This window comes from Perissodus microlepis, chromosome 6 (assembly GCF_051167445.1).
Source record: "Perissodus microlepis isolate ML-2025 ecotype Zambia chromosome 6, ASM5116744v1, whole genome shotgun sequence".
In the NCBI taxonomy this organism is placed as follows: Eukaryota; Metazoa; Chordata; class Actinopteri; order Cichliformes; family Cichlidae; genus Perissodus; species Perissodus microlepis.
This window is the reverse complement of record NC_140466.1, coordinates 8,748,072-8,769,582: the sequence shown is the minus strand read 5'-3', so window position 1 is coordinate 8,769,582 and position 21,511 is coordinate 8,748,072. Positions and strand designations below refer to the sequence as shown.

The 21,511-nt window shown below is 42.3% G+C and overlaps 1 protein-coding gene across 2 annotated transcripts in view; it reads left to right on the top strand.

The window, feature by feature from the left end:
* The window catches only part of LOC146385002 (BCL11 transcription factor A-like), a 33,311-nt gene extending 16,968 nt beyond the window's left edge, over positions 1 to 16,343 (top strand). For both annotated transcript variants that reach the window (XM_084930516.1, XM_084930517.1), the window contains exon 3: positions 10,973 to 16,343. In XM_084930516.1, the coding sequence (XP_084786642.1) occupies positions 10,973 to 12,957 (1,985 nt within the window). In that variant the 3' untranslated portion in view covers positions 12,958 to 16,343. The remainder of the gene's footprint in view (positions 1 to 10,972) is intronic.
* The last annotated feature ends 5,168 nt before the right edge of the window (positions 16,344 to 21,511 follow it).

Genomic DNA, 21,511 nt, shown 5'->3' with positions numbered 1-21,511 from the left:
GCATGGTGCTTTTAGGACCCCTTGTTTGAGTGGCTGACAGACACTTGAGTTTGTGCTGCAGATTAAATGAAATTTTAGCAGCTTTTTCTTGGGACTAGGCCATAAAACCACACAAAGGAAGCAGCTGCCACTAATGTAATCTAGAATGGGGTGCTGCAGTGTAAAGCTGTCCACCACTCTTTTGTTTTTCCATTCTTCTCTTCTTTGCAGCTCTTTATGCCTTTCTTGACACCCTTCAACTACACCCCTTCCTCTCCTGATAATATCCTTGTTCTCTCATTGCCTTTAATTCCTCTTTTCATCAGCTACCCCTCCATGTACTGTAGAGGTGATGAAACTGGGGGAGAGCAATAAAGGGCATGTGTTTTATGAGCAAACATATCTTTTTATGTCTTTATATATCTATACAGCGGTGTCAAAGGTACATGAGATAGCATTTGGGTCATCTGCAAAGCATTCTCAGCCAACTTGGCTTTATTTTCTATAGGCCTACACTATATCAGCTAGAAATGTATGGAATGAGGAGCTATGCAGGTTAACCTTCTGCAAACAAAGTTAATTTTTCAGAATGCAACACAACCAGTCTGTTGACCCTTGTGTCAGTTGTCATGATTTCTCAAAATGACAAGGTGGATCTTGGGAATCTGAGAATTGAGAAAAAATTCTGCGATTGTATAAGCAGCATGCGGAAGAAGCTGTGGAAAGAAGACTTATTTGAAGTTGACGTTTGTATCAGCATAGCAAATTTTTTAACTGGCCGGCGATGCTTTACTCAAGTAGTAACTTCTGTAAATGAAGTTTTATAGTCTGTTAGAGAAGCAATGGCACAAACATCTGGCCCATAAATCTCAGGTGGTGCTGCAGAGTGCAGTCTGAGGAACCAGTTCTACCTATCCCCTGATCAGCCATTAATCCAAATGTCTGCATTTCCACATGCATTTATATAATGTTTACAAGAAGTCTTTCTATTGTAGGCATTGCACTGTGAAGTGCTTCTGTACCGTCTAATACATGTGAAAATAACCTGAAAGCACAGTTCAATGCATTGCTTCTGCAGTGTGCATACAGCAAGTATATGAGTTTGTATATTTCCTATGTTTTTTTTTGAATATGTCTTGCCACTGCCTGTTGAGGAATGTCTCAGCTCATTGGCCCTTTCTGTAAAGAAATAATGGCTTTGAGGTGGACTCAACCAGCCTGCCTCCCTGCCAGCTAGCTCTACATGCATGTGTCCTGTTCTGCAGCTGTTTGTGAATAAATCCTTCTGTCACTAAATGCATACAGGCTTTCTTCACCTGTCCTGCTTATCAACTCTTTTTGAGAAGTAAAAGCTCATTTTGGCATTTTTCGAAAACATCTTTTACTAGATTTAAAGTAAAATACGGTTGCTTATTTGGTGATTATTCTTGCTGAAATTTGGACTTGTTACTACTATTATCTCTCTGATGTGCTCAGTCTGCCTTGGATTATTTTATCTTGGTTACCTTTGGTTTTACGCAGCCTTTGTAAAAACAGTAAATTAATGTTTTGCACACTTGCCCACCAACACGACGTTTACTTAAAGCTGATGACTTCATAGAAACAGTTCTTTTTCCCCTTTTGCCACCCTCCTTTTTTGCTCCTCTGCTTTGCTCTCCCTCTTTCCATCCTCAGGGTAGGTTGCTATAGTCCCCCTTATAAACATAGTAATCTATAGGAGCCCTAGACCCAGACAGATTTTTGGCATGGCTGTACAGGTAGCATTCCAGCACGGTTTGAGATCTTACGGCCCTAGCCTCGTTAAAAGCCTGATTTATGCTTTACAGCTGGGCACAAAGGAACCTACAGGTTGGCTACCTTAATTAATATCACGCTCACTACAGCTTGGACCTATGCAAGGATCTGACACACCTCCGGGGAGAATATGCAGAAAGATCCACGTGATGGTAGATGGTGTGAGTGTGCACGTAACTGAAAAGACAGCTGAAAAAACAAAAAACAAATACAAAAAACTTGTACCTGTGTTAAGCATGCTTTTAAAAGCACATGCAGTGCAGCCAAACTGAAGCCATCACTGATATATATGCCAAATTTGTCTTCAATAGCAATATTGGTTATGGGTGTTGGCGTTCTGATCTGTAAGTCCCATTCTGTACTGTTTGGCCCATTATCTTCCATTCTTTGCTATAGTGGCTGATCAGACCACATGTCTTCAATTAGTAGGCAGGAATCTGGTACGGCGAGACTCGAAGATGAAGAATTGTGTGAAGCGTGGACTGCTATTGCCAAGCATATGGCCCATCCATCTTACAGACTGTTATCGATGGTAAACGTTACATGTACATGAACTGAATGCCTTAAACCTGCTCAGACTTCTCTCCTCCAAGTTGTGTTGCTGAGAAAAAATATAATTTAGCATGAAGCGCAATCAAACTTCAAATCACTGATTTGGCAAATTATTTTAAGGCATTAGACCAAATAACAATGAATAAATAAAAAACAAATCAACAAATGTTATATGACTTTTTGGCATTAACCTCTCGTAACACTTCATATTACAACTTGGTAATAACATGGTAATAACACGGTAACCATGTACAAATAAAGCTGCAATAACTACAGTGAGAGCAATCCTGCTGTAAAGGTCTAGAAAAGGAGCCCAAAAAGAAATATATATAGGTCACTTTGGCTCTCTGACCACTTCTTCGCTCTCTTATGTCTCTCCCTGCTTCTGTAGTAAGGGGCTGAATTTAGGGCTGAACAGGAGGCCATTTTGCAATTTTAATCAAGATTTGGAAAGCGCCTGGGCAGAGCAATGGCCCAACACAGTCTTCTCCTTGATGAATTAATAATGTAATGGGGAATGGAGGCTTGGAAGAATGGATGGTGGTTGGTTGGGGCACTGAGGTCTCACTGTTAGGGCCTGTGTCCTTATTATGGGATCAGAGAACTTCATGTCCTAAGCTTCAATTCCAGTGTGCTCTTCTTGGTAAAATAAGTGCTAAGATTTAAAAAAAAATCACAGAATATAGTGATCAAATAATTCTATAACTTAAACTGTGTCTTTTTCCTAAGGAAAATGGATTTGTGAGCTAGATCTGACCCTGAGACACCCCTTGATCTAAAGAGTCTGGCTATTGATGCTTCCTTAACCACTCGACCACCGTGTGCACAGTCACACACACCAGATGGGACGCGTGTTAAACCCTCAGCCTCCACAGCTCCAGGCCACGGGACACTCCAACACACTGGCCCTCTTGTTTTAAAGTGCCATGTCCCTCCACAATGCCTTGAGGCTCCTATGCATAACGAGCTGCTATGCTTGGCCCAAGCTCACATGCCCTGGTCCTCTCACCCTGAGGTGGTAGGACAGGGTGAAAAATAACTGCATGTTTAAAACAGCCCTTGTTCACTGATATCCAAATGATGACCCATGCCTGAGAGCTTCTGGGGCTACTGTGAGCGTGTTTATGAACAAACAACTCAGGTCAACATCAGGCAAAACTTTGTGTTTTCTAAAAGCTGTCCACTTTTGCACAAGGCAAAGAAAATATAGTGCTGGTATAGATTACCGTTGATCCAAGTGCATCTGAAGCCTAAAACCACCACAAAGACCATCAAACAAATGCACCTTCAGTGGTGATTTTTTTTTACAGAAGTATTAGTGCAAAGAGTTTATCCATCTCATTTGTGTCAAGTAAAAGTAACAGAGAGTCAAAAAAATTTGCACACGCTGGCCGAACGGATACATTTTGAGATATACCTGGCACAAAATACATGCGAGAAGAAAATGAGAAGTATTTTGAGACACAGGTGTTTATAAGTGAAGAGTCCCTTGGGGTTTAAGAAAAGAAGGATTTAGAGAAAAATTTTTGCTTGTGTGTGAGTTACAGTATCTGTGTGTGATATAGGCCAAAGGTAAAAGCTAATAGATGCATTGAAAGGGGCAAGGGAGAAGCTATGGGTGGGTTACAGAGTGTGTGTGTGATTGTGAGAGAAAGACCTGCTCTGACCTCTTTCAGTGCTGTCATCAGAGCGTGTTAAGAAAATAGCGTGATGGAAAGAGGAGCATGCAGGCTGCATCAGGGACAAAAAGGGAATGACTTCAACCTTAGACAGGCTTAAGTGTTTACTCAGTCCAGACAGATACACTGTGTGTATGTGTGTTACAGTGTGTGAAGCTGTTTTTATCTGTTCAGATGTCCAGAGATGCACAGACTACAGGTCCGTGCCTGTAGATGAGAGAAAACTTCTCTTCTTCTTAAACTTAGGCCAACTTCGTGTTTATTTTTCATCTGCTTTGTGTTTTACCCTGACTTTTAATTTATTATTTATGTTTGGCTGTTTGTGCAAGTCCATCTAGGAGTACATGGTAGTGAATGCAGATCTTGCCTCATACATCCACACATTTCACTTAACCTAGTCCCTATTCCAGAGGAATAGAGACAAACGATAAAATACCATGAAATTCAACATGAGTGTTTATTGCAAGAGAGCATCCTGTTCTTTAAGCTACCATGGATTTCAATAGCTTTATAGGTAGATAGGAGACTGCTTAACTGTCTTTAAACAATTGCTATTTCATAAACGATACAAGGATGTTGCAGCCTGGCTCATTCTGTGCTCTGTCCAGAAGCAAATGAAGCAAAAGCACATAAAGACACAAATATGAGGCTTTATTTAAAGTTAGACAGTTTTTCAGGTCTGCACTTTGTGTTTCCAAATCTTAAACTTGTAATATGCTGCCTTCTTATTGCTCAGAGTAGTCAATAGCTCTGTTTATCAGAGCTTTTCTGTAAGCTCTTTGGTAAAGTGACTTCAGTATGCATACATTAGATCTTCAGAATTGCTTCCATGTGGCATTTGTGATGTTTTGTCCATCTTCCTACATGTCTGTGAAGACATGTAGTGGGGGGGAGGTCAGACACAGGGGCCTGTATGCTCCGGTGAAGCCGTATCGCGTCCTGGCAAATGGTATGCAGGCTCATAACGCGCTCCACTCATCCAATAGCCGGAGACGAAACAGTTTTGACAGTGTTGAATGCCCTGCCCCGGGGGCCTTATCATCCTTTGCTGCTTGCCTGCCTCCTTCCCCTGTTTCTCTTCTCCTGATGCTATCTATCTAGAGATTTATGCAGAAATGTGCAGCTAGTCGACCTCCCTGGTCCCCTTCCATCCTTTCTGCAGGGACGGCAGCCTGTCATAAGCTGAGCTATGCAGAGATAGTGAAGCTCAGGCTCTGGCCTCATGTTATACGAAGGCTATCTTGACATTGCACTTGAAACACACATGATGCTTGTAAGAAATGACAGAGATGCACTCATCTGAATGTTGAAGGTTGTATAACCCAAAAATGTTCGTGTATTTACAATAATCTTTTGTATTCCACTGATTTCTAATATATTGTGTTATGCTCTTTGTTAGCCTATTTTATTCTGCTATCCTCCCCCTAAGCTGCAATTTATTGAGACATATCTTTTCTTTGACAGAACACTTTTCACATTTCCCCTCTGAAGTGCTCAGAGACTTCTCACCCATCTGGGATATTGCCCGAGTCCAAAAATACTCCTGCTTGATTAAGTCTTCTTATGTACCTGGATATGTGTGCTTAAACTGACACTTGGCAGTTTTCAGTTTCTTTGATTCCCGTCCTTTATTTAATACCTTCTCCACTGAGCATTGGCTTTTGTTGACGGTGGTTTGATCCTGTGAAACAGATCCCAACTCAATAAATAATCTCTGCGGATGCTTACATAAGCGACGGTCCATTTAATTAGACTGGTTAAGCTTAGAAGCCCAGAGGTCTTTTCACTGTACTATTAGAGCTAGGATGAGAAACAATAGTGCGCGGCCTCCCACTGTCACTGGTAAGCAGAGAGCAAATAATGATCTGCATCAGAGACACGGCTGGCCCTGCCTATTATAAGGTCTGCCGGACCCGAGCCGCACCCAAACACGAAGCTGTCCAGCTGCGCTTAGTCGGAGTGGATGAATGGATGGAGAGAATGATAGATGGAGTGAAAGAGAGATGGATGAACGGTAGATGGATGGTCAGTTCAAACACAGTTCAACTGAGAAAAGATCAAAAAGACTAAGGTTATGCCGGGAAACAGAGAGCGTAGAGTGATGCAAATTTAAAATTATTCTGGCAAGTGTGTTGAATGCAAATACACAGACATGAATGCATGGATACTACAGGAAACAGTCATGTAGTCATTCTAACAGTGAGTGTGCATGCTGATTACAAAAAAAGGCACAAAATTATACGAGAACACACATTTGTCTACTGTGTATGGCGCATTCATTCATTGGCCTCTGTGTGGGTGCCATCTGTGGTTTCTTAGTGGCTCAGAAAAAACTCCTGAGCTCAACTGTTGCTCTTATCACCTTTCATGAGAAGGAGAAAGGAAAGGTAAGAAGTGTAAAAGTCTGATTGGGAACAAAGCTACAGCCAGCAGCTTACTTTATACTGGCACAGGCCTTCAAAGACCACCATGCATCTTTATCTGGAGATCTGCTCCCCCTCCCTGTCTTGCTTATGCCAGCTGCTTTTCTTCTCCTAGTCTACCTCTGTCTTTCCCCGCTCCTTTCTGTTTTAGCTCTCCATTCTCCCCCCCCCCCCCTCATTGTGGGTCTCCTTTTCACTTTCCCTACATTTGTGCCTTATGTAGTGAGTAGTGGTCAGCTTCCCCATACTGTATAATGTGTGACTCCAACACCAGTCAGTGTTGGCTGGTTTTCTGTTTAGTAAACTGTATTTCCTGCATCCGGCTTTGTCTCAGGAACAAGTGTTTGTCAAACAAGCCTTTTGTCTGTGGCCAGTGGCTTAGCGCACCATAACGAGCCTGGCTGGGACAAAGAGCTGGGTGTATGCGGCTGTGGCAGAGAAACACAGACAAACAGATCGAGACGTAGAAGTAAGAAAGAAGGTCAAGGCCAGTCCATTTGCTCTATCAGGTTTCAGACACACACACAAAGAAAAAAAAGCAGGGACAGAGAAAAAACTTAAGGTGATAACATGTATGAGACATATGACAGATCCTTCTCTTAGTCTCTAAAGCTGCTAATGAAAAATTACAGTTCTGTTGTTAACTGAGCTGAAAGTCATGTAAACCAAGAAGGCCCCTATTGTGAGCTTCTGTTACTCCCCCATCTTTTTCCTCAACCTCTCCTTTCCTGCTTCACCCTTCACCCCTGTCCAGTCCCTGACTGTGAATACCCTAATGACATAAACAGAGTGGTAATCACATTAACAGGAGTTACGGCCGAGGCACTCTTAAGAGGCACTGTATTGACAACCCTCCGTCTTCCCGAGGCACTCACTCCAACACCTATAAACACTTATGAATATTGGCAAAGACCTTCTATTAGCATAATCACTTTTCAGGTGTGTGTGAGTGCTCTCTCGAGCCATAGCGACTGATAACTTTGAGAAATGGCAGTGACACACTGTGTCCCTCGTGTCTTCTGTCTCTGTGGCTTCCTCCTCCTTTGGAAGCCAAGCAAGCTAATCCTGTTAGCCCATTCCTCCATTAGCTAAATGACCAATATCAGTGAAAGCTGCATGGTCACACCAGGACAGGCTCAGCCCACTATCGCAACTGGTCAAGGACAAAAATAAAAATAAAAATGGAGGTCATGGTAAGTCTGCTAACTTTTTATTGTATGGCTAAATAGTAGTAAACAATACATCTGTGAGTGGTGGGTGAGGAAGAGAAAGCTGTTGACATTTTTGTGTCAGTGCATCTTTAACTTGCCAGCACTTGGTCAATGGGTTGTCTTTGTGTCTGTTACTTGATTTTGTTGTGGTTTTGCCAGTGTTTGGGCTTATGGGACAAAGTGGAACAGGGTGGTATAGCTACTCTTTGTGCAAGTACATGTTGTTGAGAGAGTGCAAGTAAGACTAATTATGGGAAATGGGCCATTAACGATAGAGGAATATGCACAAGCAATGTGTTCCTCAGTTGCCTAGAATTTCTGGATTCTGTATGACTTTGGTCAAAATTGTTGGCTACGATGTTTTGTGAGTGTTGCTGCGAGGCTACCTTATCTTCTCTTTGACTTATCATAATTTCTCTTCTGTCCTTGCAACAGGCCTACCCCCAGATCAAATCATTTCTCTCTGATATCAGTGCAATGTCCATTAATATCACAATAATAGCCTCCCGCTGCTTTGTGTTGCAATGCTTCGAAAGGCTTTGAAGGAATTGTTAACCTCCCATTTCATTCCTTTGACTGTGTATCTTCTACTTTCTATTTTTCTTTTCTCTGTCATCCTTCTAACTTTTTGCTCCCAAACCACCTGCCCTTTCTCACTTCTTCTATATTCTTTCTGTCTCCTCTTTCCTTCACAGTGTCTTCTTTCAGCCCCTGCCATGAAATGGCAGCTAAGGGGTTGTCAGTGTGGTTTCTCCTCTCTGCTGATCCTATTTCAAAGGGACGTGTAGATTCAGCATTAGCTCCAGCTCTCATGCTCTTCTGCTCTCCAGCCCTTACTCATCACAGACTTAAAGTTACTAGAAGAAGAGAAACGGACTGAGAAAGCGAGGGAGAGCTTTCCTTTATTCTATTAGAGGACAGACTCATTTATAAGATCATCCTTCCTCCCTCGCACAGTTTCGTGCTTCTCCATACAAGCAGAAAAGGAAAAAAAAAAACCCTTCAAGGCCATCAAACGCCTCGTCAGAATGTCTTTTATCCTTTTGAAAAGCTGTCCTTCCATCCCTTTGAGGACAGCTATTAAGGACAATAGTGGGCTTATTTAGATATCTCCTCTGCCATTGTTGTAAATCTGGGCATGTGTTGGTCTGGCTTGTTGATGCCCATCAATGTGTCCACTGCTCAGATGGGAATAACAATTATCATCACTGCTTGTGGCATGAACACAGTTTGTCAAATGTCTATAGATGGAGTAGTGATTGCATAGCACAAGACATGCTGGTTTTGATGCATAAGAAAATGAATTGAGTACTGGCTTTGAAGTGCATTCTTGTGGCTCTTGTGTCCTTCAGAAATATGGTGGGTTGTCATTAGGAATGTCTCCTTCACGCCACACTTCTCTCCTTTGCTCCCTTCCTTCCCCCCTGCCTCCTTCCATGATCCTTTACTGCTCACTTTCCTCTAAAAACATAGACGTCTCACATTCCAGCCAGCCCCTCCTTCTTTCTTGTCCTTCACAATAACAAAAAAAATTAATCTGTTTTCCCCCCTCATGCATATATACTGTGTGCTCGCACATTAAGACGGGGATGAGGAAGTGTGTAGACTGAATCAAAGCAAAGTGAACGGGAGAAGCCAGGTTATTGCAACTGTTTTACAAGTGACACGGGGCTTTCTACTTAAAGCCATAAAAACACACACATAATAAGGAAACATACATATAGCAGTTAATGTAATGGGCACATTTTATTTGTTCTTATGAGAGAGGGAGAAAAAATGTGTATGGGCAAATGGCTTTTTTATGATGGAAAAATTCCATAGTGGGTCAAAGCCCCTTGCAGGTGGCAGCAATTAACTGTAATTTTTGCAGATTGTAATGATCCATAATTTACCAGTATACCCCCTTCCAACTCTTTTCAGTCAAGAGAAAAAGGTTTGTGTGGAGGTTTGATTGGGTGCACATTTTAGCTGTGTCCTGGTCTTTAAGTGAGATTGTTCGGAGGGGGCCACATTGACTCTGGACACATAAGATAGAGAAACAAACCAAAAAACACCAATCCGTTCCCTATGTTGCTCATCCACCACATCCCTCCTCTTTCTTTTAGACTGTCACTATATTTTTCTGGCCCCTCTCACCCTTTTGCTTCAACAGTAGAAGGCTTAAAACATGCAAAACTGTCCATCCACCATCTTAGGGATCACCCATAGTTTCAATCAGGCACACATAGCCTATCATCCTCTCTCCCGCTCCCTTGTTTTCCCTCTTCAAACACAGTATGGCCATGGTTTGGGTTCAGCATTGGCAAATGACTTCAGAAAAATGCCCTCAAGTGAAAGAAGAAAAAAGGGAAGAAATGATAAGAAACCCCAAAGATGAAAGAGGGAGCACATTTGCAAGTGGCGGATGCTTCTTATTTTGCATATCTCTCACTTCTTCTTTCTCCTTCTTCTCCTTTTCTATTCACCTGAGAGGATTTAAATAAATCCATAAAGCATGAAATATCAGAAATAGAAAAGTAATGCATGAAATGCATTTTCATTGGAGCCTCCCCACCCACACACAAACACACATACCCAATTTTCCTCTTCGCTTCTTTTTTCCCTGTGAATGTGTGTTTTTTGTGATAAACGCTGGTACAATTTATTAACATGTGACCTCTTATTTGTATTCAGTGTTAATATGCAGCATCAGATACATGTCCCACTTTAGCCCTGCTAATTCTGTAAACAAGGCTTTGGAGGGGAGATGAGTGTTTTTAACGAGATTAGGCGTGCATTGTCAGGCAAATCTCAGGTCAGTGTGCAAGTGCTATTGAAAGTCAATTATTATTTTAAATATTCCTATGCCTTCTTCCCGTGTAATTTGTGTGTTTGCTGCCTGTCTCTTGTAATTGTGTTTTATCTTTTGTTCTGTTAAGTGTTAAATCTAAATTCACACACACAACACACACACACACCTACACACACACGCACACACAGTTTTCACATTTTATAGCTGTGATATTGAGCAATAACAATTTTACTAAGAAGAATAATTTGCTCTGTTTAAATAGAGTGCAATTGTAAAATTAGTTTTTTAAATGTTATTCAATACCTTCATCTAATCATAATAGTTCTGGTCAGAAGTGATATTTTATAGGCTGTTATCAAATTAGTCTATATTCTCTTGGTTTTTGATAATTACTTTACCTATTTTAAAACCCTACTTGCATTATTTAAGCATCATGTTTCCTTTTATAATAATATATAGTTTTTTAAAAATTACTAATGTTCTTTTTATAGTTTGAATCTCCCAGTTTACATTTATTTTCTCTCTCTGTGTTTTTTTTGTCAGATAAAGATGAGCCCAGCAGTTACACCTGCACCACATGCAAACAGCCTTTCACCAGTGCCTGGTTCCTGCTCCAGCATGCCCAGAACACCCATGGCTTCCGTATCTATCTGGAGAGCGAGCCCGGCAGCCCCCTCACCCCTCGTGTGGCTGCAGCTCCCGGAATGGGGGGTGACTGTAATTCCTCCCAGCCCCCCCTTCATGCTGTACACTTGGCTGATGGCAGCCCTTACAGCCTCCTGAGAATGCCGGGTTCTGGGTCTGGTCGGGATTCAGCGTCCACGCCTCGTGAGGGCCGCTATCCCCGAACGCCACCGCTATTCAGCCCACCACCGCGCCATCACCTCAGCCCTGATGACTTAGCCTTGGCAACACACCATCCCAGTGCTTTTGACCGGGTGATGAGGCTGAACTCTGTGCCATTAGAAGCCCCTCAGACCATGGACTTTTCTAGACGTCTACGTGAGCTGGCCGGAAATGCCACAGGAGGTTCTCCGCCTCTTTCCCCTAACAGACCCAACCCTATGCAACGGCTGCTGCAGCCTTTCCAGCCAGGTTCTAAGCCTCCATTTTCAGCAACACCTCCCCTCTCCACCTCTCAGTCACCTTCTGGCTCACGTTCCACACCTAATCCTGTAACAAATGCAGTCCAATCGACCACCCCTCTCAAAGCAAAATCTTGTGAGTTCTGCGGGAAGACCTTCAAATTCCAGAGCAACCTTATTGTTCACCGGCGTAGCCACACAGGGGAAAAGCCATTTAAGTGTCACCTCTGTAACCATGCCTGTACACAGGCTAGCAAACTAAAACGTCACATGAAGACACATTGTCAGAGTAAGTCTTCACTGCTTAATGCCAAGTCAGATGATGGTCTTTCAACTGCTAGCTCACCTGAACCTGGTACGAGTGAGCTGATGGGCAGTGCCACAGATGCACTCAAGTCAGTGGTGGCAAAGTTCAAAAGTGAGAACAATGGCCTTCTGCCTGAAAATGGAGAGGAGGAGGAGGAAGAGGAAGACGATGAGGAAGAGGAAGAAGAAGAAGAAGAAGAGGAGGAGGAGGAAGAAGAGGAGGAGGGGGAGGAGGAGGAAATTGAAAGAAAGCCTGGAGTAGAAGAAGAGGGAAGGAATGACTACCGATTTAGCTTGAGGCTTGAGGGGGCTCGCCATCACCAGAACAGCGAGGCTCTGCACCCACATCGCCGGAGCTTATCCAGGGAGCCTATTGATGAAAACTCAGCCATGGAGTCAGACCGGGCAGATGACGGAACCACTACTACTATCAATGGCTTGAGACCTCTATCTAATGACAACATGTCCAGGAAGCTGTTGGGTGGAGGGGTCAGTCCTGGTTCCCTCAGTCCCCTGTCCAAGCGCATCAAGGTAGAGAAAGACCTTGACCCTCCCACTCCCACAATCCCAAACACAGAGAACGTCTACTCTCAGTGGCTTGCTGGCTACGCTGCCTCCCGGCAACTCAAGGACCCCTTCATCAGCTTCACAGGTGGGGACTCCAGACAATCACCCTTTGCCTCTTCATCTGAGCACTCTTCAGAAAACGGCAGCTTGCGCTTCTCTACTCCACCCGGTGAACTCGATGGGGAACGTGCCGCATCAGTACGGAGCGGCACCGGCAGCGGGGCCAGCACTCCCCACGGTGTCAGCGGCAATGGCAGGCCGAGCTCGAAGGATGGTCGCCGCAGTGACACCTGTGAATTTTGTGGCAAGGTGTTTAAGAACTGCAGCAACTTGACTGTGCACCGACGCAGTCATACTGGAGAGCGGCCCTACAAATGCGAGCTGTGCAGCTATGCGTGCGCTCAGAGCTCAAAGCTCACCCGTCACATGAAAACCCATGGACAGATGGGCAAGGACGTGTACAAATGTGAAATCTGCCACATGCCTTTCAGTGTATACAGCACTCTGGAGAAACACATGAAAAAGTGGCACAGCGACCGCCCTCTGGCTAATGACATTAAGACTGAGTAGGCAAAGAGCAGCATGCTGGTTGCTCTCTCTCAGCTCCTCTGGCTAAAAAGCAACCCTGGCTAACTAGCCAATAAGTAAGGGGAAAGGACAACAGGGTTAGACACCAGTACACAGTACAGCCCTGTTTTCATCCCGACTGGAAGAAGCTAGATGCATGATCCATTACCGGGGCAATACTATTGCATCACACTTAAAACTTTTTGAGCCTTTCTATTGTGCAATAATTTACACGTTTTGTATTTTTTGTAACTGGACAGCATGCTCTGTGTGTTTTGGCTACCTAGAGAGAAAATTGTCCTCAGCTGGTGGGTTTGGTTGTACATGTGTTGCTGTTTATACTTTTGATTTCTTCAACATAAAAAAAAATGACTTATTAAAACCCATGCTGCATACAGTACATACTGTTTTACATATCATGTACAGTTTTGAGTTCAAACATAGTGGGCAGTGTCATATAATCAAAACATCAAGACAAGCAGGGTCACACTTAAAAACTGATCTTTGTGAAAGATTTTCCATGCAACATTTAGATATGATAAATATATATAGAGAGAATTAGGCTGCCTATGAAATGCTAGGCACTGGCGCCATTAAATATTTCTTTTACAAACAGCAGTGAAATTAACAATATGGTGTGAAATGACAACAACGAGTGCCTTGGATATTTTACCTGCATTAGTTAATCCTCCTTTTTGCTATAAGCTCGGAGTTTCAGCTATAAAAGATTACACAACATTTTGTGCACATATGAAATAAGCAGGTCCTTGCATCAAGCACCTGTACGACCCTTGTGTTTTTGTTTTTTTTGACTTAGTGGAGCATAGAGAACCAGCTAAAACAAAAAGAAAAAAAGAAAAAAAAAAGATTACGTGTATCTCTGGTGAATCATTTATCTGCTTGCCTCCTGTAGATTTTTTTTTCGAGATTACAGTTCTGTTTACGGGCATGTTACATGCTTGAGTTTGGTGTAGAGTTTTGGTATAGGTGAATATGTTTTTTGGTACCGTACTGAGGGGGTACTCTGGAGAGTTGTTTTACCAACATAAAGCTCTTAATTTTTCAGAGTTTATTTTCTTTGATAATTAAACAATTTGCAGGTGTTTTTTGCAAGTAACACAGAGTAATGTTTCTTTGGTGTCCGCCAACAGCCACTTGAAGACCCCAGTGTGGGATTTAGTTGTTGTAAGCCAGACAGATTTTTTCAGGTGAGGGTTGGGTGGGTGTAAGAGCATAAGGGTGGATGATGTTCAGGGTAGTAAGTGGGGAGTGGGTTTACCAGGTGTCTCTACAATTCAAAAATCTATGTCGCTGTAGTGTTATTTCCCGTCACCACATTAGATCTTAGAAACTGTTTAGCGATCCAAATTTTTTTTAACAACTCACACTGAAATCCAAAATGTGATTCTAAATCAAAGGACAAGAATATTGAAAAAAATCAGCAAACTTTCCCTCGCAGACAAGGTTTTAAGTTTTCACATTTAGTTTTCTTTTCGTTTGTCTAGACCTACGCATGGTAGCCATGTTTTTTTTTATTTTTTTTATTTTTAGTCTTCACTCCCTGTCATTGTTGATGATATAGCACTTGTCACTCTGCCTTGGATTCTGTATCTGTCTCTCTAATCGGAGGTACAGTCGGTTGAGTATAAAATGAGTACCGGATTTCAGGTCTGGTACTGCCTACGTGCACTGTTCAATTTTCCCAGTTTACAGTTGGACGCTCAAGGGAAAACTAGCTCTTATGCTGACAGATTAGTGTGGTGTCATTGCTTTGCATTAAAAGAAAAAAAGAAGAAAAAAAAGAAGAAAAAGAACGTTGAACTAGAAACTGTTGCCAGCCATGTCTCCTTCTGAGAACTAAGCATTGGTTTGGATCTTGGAAGTAATAATGCAGGAACTGCCATAGAAACATCCTGCTTCATACTACAAACTATAGAAATATACTGCTCAGTACAGAAAAATAAAAATTCTACAAATTTGATTTAAACAGATAAGTAAAATGTGCTGTTGATTTTTTAAAAAAAAGTAAAACATCAATATCTTTAGGGGAGAACCTTATTTAAATTTTGTTTGTTTACTGTTGTTTCTCTTTTCTGTCCTGGAGACACCAGGACTTGATCACTATGTAATGAACTGTAATGTCTCTCATGTTTTTTGCCTTTACTATACACAAGTCTTCAGGTTGAACAAAAATTTGCATTGGGGAGAGATTTATGATATATAAATATATAGAGAGAACTTAAAATACTTAGGAAATTGCACACTCATGTAAGTTCCTATGTTCAAAACACATTTATGGTCTACTTTTTTTCCTGTATTTAGAATGGTATTTGAAATTAATGTTCACTTAGTGTAGGCACTTATAGTATTTATGTTGGAGCCTGTATTTTTAACTGTTTTGCCTGTACTCTTTAAAGGTTTCAATGTACCCTTTTTCTGTAGTGAAAAAAAAATCCCAACAAGCTGCCACCGTATATTTTCTTAATTTGGCAGGATAATATAGTGTGAATAATTTGTATGCTTGAAAATAAGTATTTCTGAAAAATAAAATGTTGTGGTGTTCCCCAAGGGTGAGAGGTCATATGATGGCCTTTTCAGGCAGTCCCGCTGGAGTGACCACAATGAGGTAAAAACAGGTGGTTGTACATATCTTTTTAGTTTGTTTTATATATTTTTCTCTCCTGCCATTTTATATGCAGTAATACAAGCTATTGTTGGGTTTTCTTGGTAGAAAAGTTTTTACTGTCTTTGATCATGTACCACCTAAAAACATTCCAGCTGTTTTGCTTTTTTTTAAGGACATTTTGTCATATGCAATCAATTCAACATTAATCTGAAAGATTTTTTTTTTTATTTTTTTTTGCTACAGATTGTTTTTTTTCATTGCCAAAAGATCCACGGTGCTTTATAATTTAAATATGGTACATCTCATATGCAAGGCATATTCTAAATAACTGAAATCATGCGAAGAAAAGTTTGGTACATGTTATCCATGCTGACGGTACTAAGGTACATATAGGTTTTCAACCTTATTTCATCCTGTGTATTTACTCTCAAGCTGTTTGTTCTAACCTGAACTTGAAGTTGACCTTTGGCATTGGTTGACATTATTTATTATGACTACAAACACGCATGTTCCATTCAGAACACAGTCACTGCAAAACAAATCTGTTCAGTTTTCTCTCTCCTGATGAAGTGTGATGGCTTAATTTCTATGATGACCAAAGGTCATTGACCAACATTTACAAGTTCTTGCTTGAATTAAAGAATTTATTGTTGTTGTTTTTTTTCAGTTATGGAGATGCCACTCTATTTTCAGCCGTTGTCTGCATTATTCTCTTCACTCAGCCATTTTGTCTTGAAAAATAATAAAAAGTATTACATACACATTTGAATTTGGTGCTTTTATTAATTTACTTTTTTTTTTTTTTTATCATAGTATGCACAGTCACAATACTGTATAAGACAATTAATAGTGTTACATAAACATTTTAATACATTCCACAGATATGTTTGCATGGGTCAGCTTGGATCACATGTCATCAGGGTGGAAGTTTACAAACATATCTGTGTGCAGTGGCCTTGTTAGGTCAGCTAAAGATCTGTGTTATATTTCCAGCAAACTTCTATTCACCCTACCCCCCTAGTTTCCCCACCCACACCTCTAGCAATAGCTTTCTTTCTGTCTCTTTTTGCCCTTCTTGCCTTTGGTCTTCACTTTTATCGTCCTTTATCTGACTTTATATATGTGCCTGTGTCCAAATCTCTCTTTTTCTTTTTCAGACCACTCCTTTCCCTGTTTCCTCCTAACCCTGCTGAAGCACTGGAGGGCAATGTGACAGACTAATCGCTTTCCTTGTCCGAGCCTGGTGCTGTTTGCCTAGCAGGGCCAGATTAAAGTTCACAGATAGAGAGAGGTTCCTGCTTAGGCCAGGTGTTGACAGTTGAGATAAAGCAGAGTTGCAAGGAAGTGAGGCTGGTTGGGTGGGTGTTGGGAGAGAGGAACCCTGTGTGTGTTCTTGCACATATACACACTTCTAATCTTTAGCAGGGGGGTTACTCCCGCCCACTAATCTAAGATCACCCAAGTTCAATGTCAGGAGTACAACAATGCTTTGGTCCACAAATCCTGCCACCAATCAACCCATGCATAGCAGACATACTTTTCCCATAGCAGACTCTTGGCCCTTGCCTGCAATTCCCTGCCTTCCTCCTCCTCCTCCTCCTCCATACATAAACATATATCCTTAACTCCTAAATTTAACAGTCACTGCACTCTGACTGCAAAGTTTTTTGTCTTGTTTTTTGTGAGTTTTACATGTTAAAAAATGCTTATAATCTTAGACTAGTTTTGTTCATGAAATTTTGGAAAATAATGTCAGAGAAAATAAAAAAGGTATTCTACTAATCTTACAAGAATTCTCAGTTGGAGGGCAAGAAATGTATTCGTTTTTTATGCTAATTAAAAGACTTCACAAAAAGTGCCGTGAAGATGAAGATTACTACCTTCCTCTTTTACTTTTCCTATAATTTATCTTTCTCATTCGCACGTGTTTGATGCTGTAAAGGCCTCCCAGCATAGCTCTGGAGAGCGCGTCCAGCAAATAGCAGGGACGCTAAATCAACTCTGTAATCCTCCCAATATGCTGCTTCTCCCTGCCCAATGCTCCCTCTCTGTCTGTTCCTCTACCTTGCTCCTTTTCTTTATTGCTTCTTTTTCCTTCTTGTGTCAGCTGTCACTGGATTGTGCTTATTTATCTCTCCCAACCCCCCGTTATTCATTCCCTATATTATATAGATTCTCTCATGCTTTATTTTTGTTCTTGCTTCTGATTCAGCCTAATTTTTTCTTGGGTCTGAGCCTAACTCACGAGTGTCAGTAGAAAAGGCTGAAGAGCAGAGATGGCGAAGCAGACTGCAGCTGTGCTGGGGTGCAGCGAAGAGGGGCCTCGTCCGGACTCCTTGGAACAATATAAAAGCACTAATCACCCAGGACAGCTGACACCCAGTGCCTCACACATATACACACCGTTTCATAGACACACTCACACATGCACAAAGATCTGAGGATTGCCATTATAGGGTGGAAGGAGAGAACTCTGCCCAGACAAGACTTGCAGGTCTGGCCTGGCTGGAAAACAAAGTCTGTGTTTTGTCTATGGGCAGCAATGCTTCAGGGCTGAAAGTGATTTCTCATAAACACGGACATATGTATGTACAGTGTGACTATGCACGCAGATGCTTATATCTGCTACACAGCAGTCATGTATAGAACACACGCATGAAAATTTAAAAGGCAGTTAAGTACAGAGGGGTATAAAGGAAAATTTACCCCCATGCATGTTTGTATGCAGACAGACAATCAAACACACATGCTTACTCGGGAACACAAACCACATAATGGATTGGGTGCTTGCACGCTCACAAACGCACACACAGACACACACACGTGCGCACACAAAAGTGTCTTCGGGAATGTGACCTTTTCCCAAAAGCCTCCCTTTCCTGCCTCAGCTCCCCTCCCCCTCTGGCTGTGTGAAGACTGAAGGGGTCAAGGGTCAGGTTTTGGGGGGCTGGAGATTAGGTTTCACATGACTGAGCACCTTTGTTGGGGCAGGCCGGCAGAAAGGAAACGTCCAGGAGGGTAGCTGTGTCTGTCTGAGGAGAGCGAGAGATAGAGTGAGGGGGGGAAGGGAGAAAAGAGGGACAGACGGATGGATGTGTGGATGAAGTTGAAGTTTGGTCAGCGACGGCTGAAGTCAAAATGCAAGACTGAAGAGGAAGTTTTTGAGAAGGGCACAGGAGAGGAACAAGAGATGAGAATGAGAAAATGTGAGAACATAAAAGAAAAACCAGAAAAACCTAACCCACATTCCTCACTCGATAGCTCTGCTTGCCTTTCTCCGTGCACTTCTCCCTCTCCTCCCTCTGTCTCCTTCTTGCTATGACCATGTGGCCTCTGTGTCGGGCTGCGGCCAGCCAGTGTCCTCAGTGCCTGCTGGCTTTGCCGATCTCTCCATGACCACACAGCGAGAAGAAAGCCCCAGCCAAAATAGTAAACTGGATCACAGCAGAATCAACCCCCTCCTTTGCCTTCTCCTCCTCCTCTTTCTCCTTCGCAACATCTGAGTTGTAGTCTGCCCGCTAGACAATATATGGCGTAACTGGCAGTGAAAATCTTGGCAGAGACCTGGATTACCTCGTTTGTGAAGTATTGCTTTAAATGTCTCTGTGTGTAATTTTTTTTTCCTTTTTCCTACTTCTCAGACCTAGAGAGAAATATTTTAACGACGTGCAACATTTTCAACTAAATGACTCACAGAGGTGGGACTGGTACTGCTGATGGCTTCCAGATAAGGTGAAAACTTTGACCTCACAGCGAAGAAAAAAAAGGACAGGGGGTGAAGCAAAGAATTTCTTGAATACAGCACTGGCCATAATGCGGTGGCCTCTTTTGGTTTCATGGTGCACAATCAAATATGGGTCTTAGGATAGATGTTGTAATTCTGCATATTAATTATATCCCAATGCCGTATGTGTCTATACTGCTTTACAGCGAGGCACTATGTGTGTAAGAGTCACTGCTATTGCATTGTATCAGTATGTGGTTGTTCTACCTTTCTTTGAAGACTACAGGATTGGCTCATTCCAAAGCTAGTGTGGTCAGACTGGAAGAGAGGTTGCGGACGATGGAGCAGAAAAGGGCAGTAGATCTGAGACACTGACTGATCTGACCTTGAACCTCTGTAAATTGAGCTTAGTGACACAATGTTTAACGGTTAAACACCTGCATCTTTGCTGTCGTGGCCAAATAAAATGTGTTTATATGTGTACTTGTGTGTGTTACATGTATAACACTGGGGTGGTGTGCATGATATATATGTCCAGTTTAGTGCATGCTTATATTTTCATATTTGTGTTTAGGTGCTTGTGTGTTCTCCAGGTGCAACAGTACTGGCAGAATTTATATGGCCAGTAAAACAGGGTCATGCTATCCATACCCTCTTGCCTTGTGTGTGCTTTTCATTTCACCTGCATGTGTGTCTGCATGTGTGCGCTGTATGCTGTGTGTGCAACTGGAGACAGCAGGGCGCCTGTTTACTGTCCTGTGAATAAAGAGCCAAAGTTCATCCTGCTGGCCTCTTCATGTCACTATATTGCATATTTCAGTGCCTGTTAAAGCTGGACAGTAACTCAAATCTCTGAGTTATTAATTCTGACTTATATTTAACTACCAAAATAATCTTTACATTGTATTTTAAAATATGAAATGAGAACACTGAAATCATGGTCATACATGTCCAGTAAATATAAGGTTACAGCCAGGAGACTGTGCAGAAGCATGTTTTATGACATAAAATAAACCAGTATTTGCCAAAATGACATTCCCGGCAGTTTGGCATAAACAAATAGACAAAACATATGATTGCAATATAATTGCAAAAATCACACGTTTGGTAGATAATCTAAAAATTCTCAATAGGTGTAAGTTAAGGTTGTGAAGAAAGAAGATGAAGTTGTGACCTTAGTAGCCCGATACTACGAAGTATTACATGTACATTGATTAACATCTCTTTGCTTTCATCTGCTGACAAACGTCAGGTAGCCAATAAATGAAGAAGCATAGCACTTGCTTGTCTGCGATTTTGGTTGGGTGACAATCATGGTGAAAGTGTAGGGCCAAGTGAGACACATAGGCCTAGAGATGGTCCACAACCATCTGGAAATCACTGGCCATGATGGAAAAATCTATATCCCCTAACTGGTGGGCAAGTAGCCGGTGGAGATTGATTGCAGTTGCTGGGAAATCAAGTATTAATACTCCAGTCATATGGGCCTAGTGTCACGGACCCGGCTCTGGAGGACTTGGGGGTCCGTGAGCAGTTTTGACTGTTGTTGTTGTTGTTATTAGTATTATTATTATTATTTGGTGATGTGTGTGTTTTTCTGCACAATGCTGTGTTAGTCTGTGTCCCACTCGTATGTATAGGCAGGGTGTGGGTGTGTACGTGTGTATGTCTGCGGGTGTGGCTGGAGGATGGAGCACAGCCACCGGCAGGCCTGACGGGTTCCTGCAACACCTGTTGGTGATCAGGCTCGTCGGGGGAGCTACTTAGGAGAGTGTTGGAGCTCCCACCGGCGCGGGATCATTGAGTTATCGTACCAAGTTAGTGTGTGTCAGCATATGTCTGTGCTGTTCGTATATACCCGCCGAGGGTTAGTGTTGACGGCTGCTTCTATGGTTTCCCTGCAGGAGGAAGAGTGGTCCAGAAAGGCAGCACGCACGGGGTGTGCGGAAACACAACAGCGGGGAGCACGAGCACAGACGTCGGAGGGAAGCACGCACACGGGGTTCAAGGGAGCAACGGGGAGTTATTGTGTTTACAGCTTTTCACTGTAAATAAAGAGCACTGTTTGCATCGCAGAGTCTGCGTTTTGGGTCCTCCTTTCCCCACATCCCCACGGTCTGCCAGCCAGACCGTGACACCTAGAGACCAGTCAGTGAGCCTCTGGCAACGACTAGTTGTTAAAGAAAAATTTAGATTCCCTGAAGTTT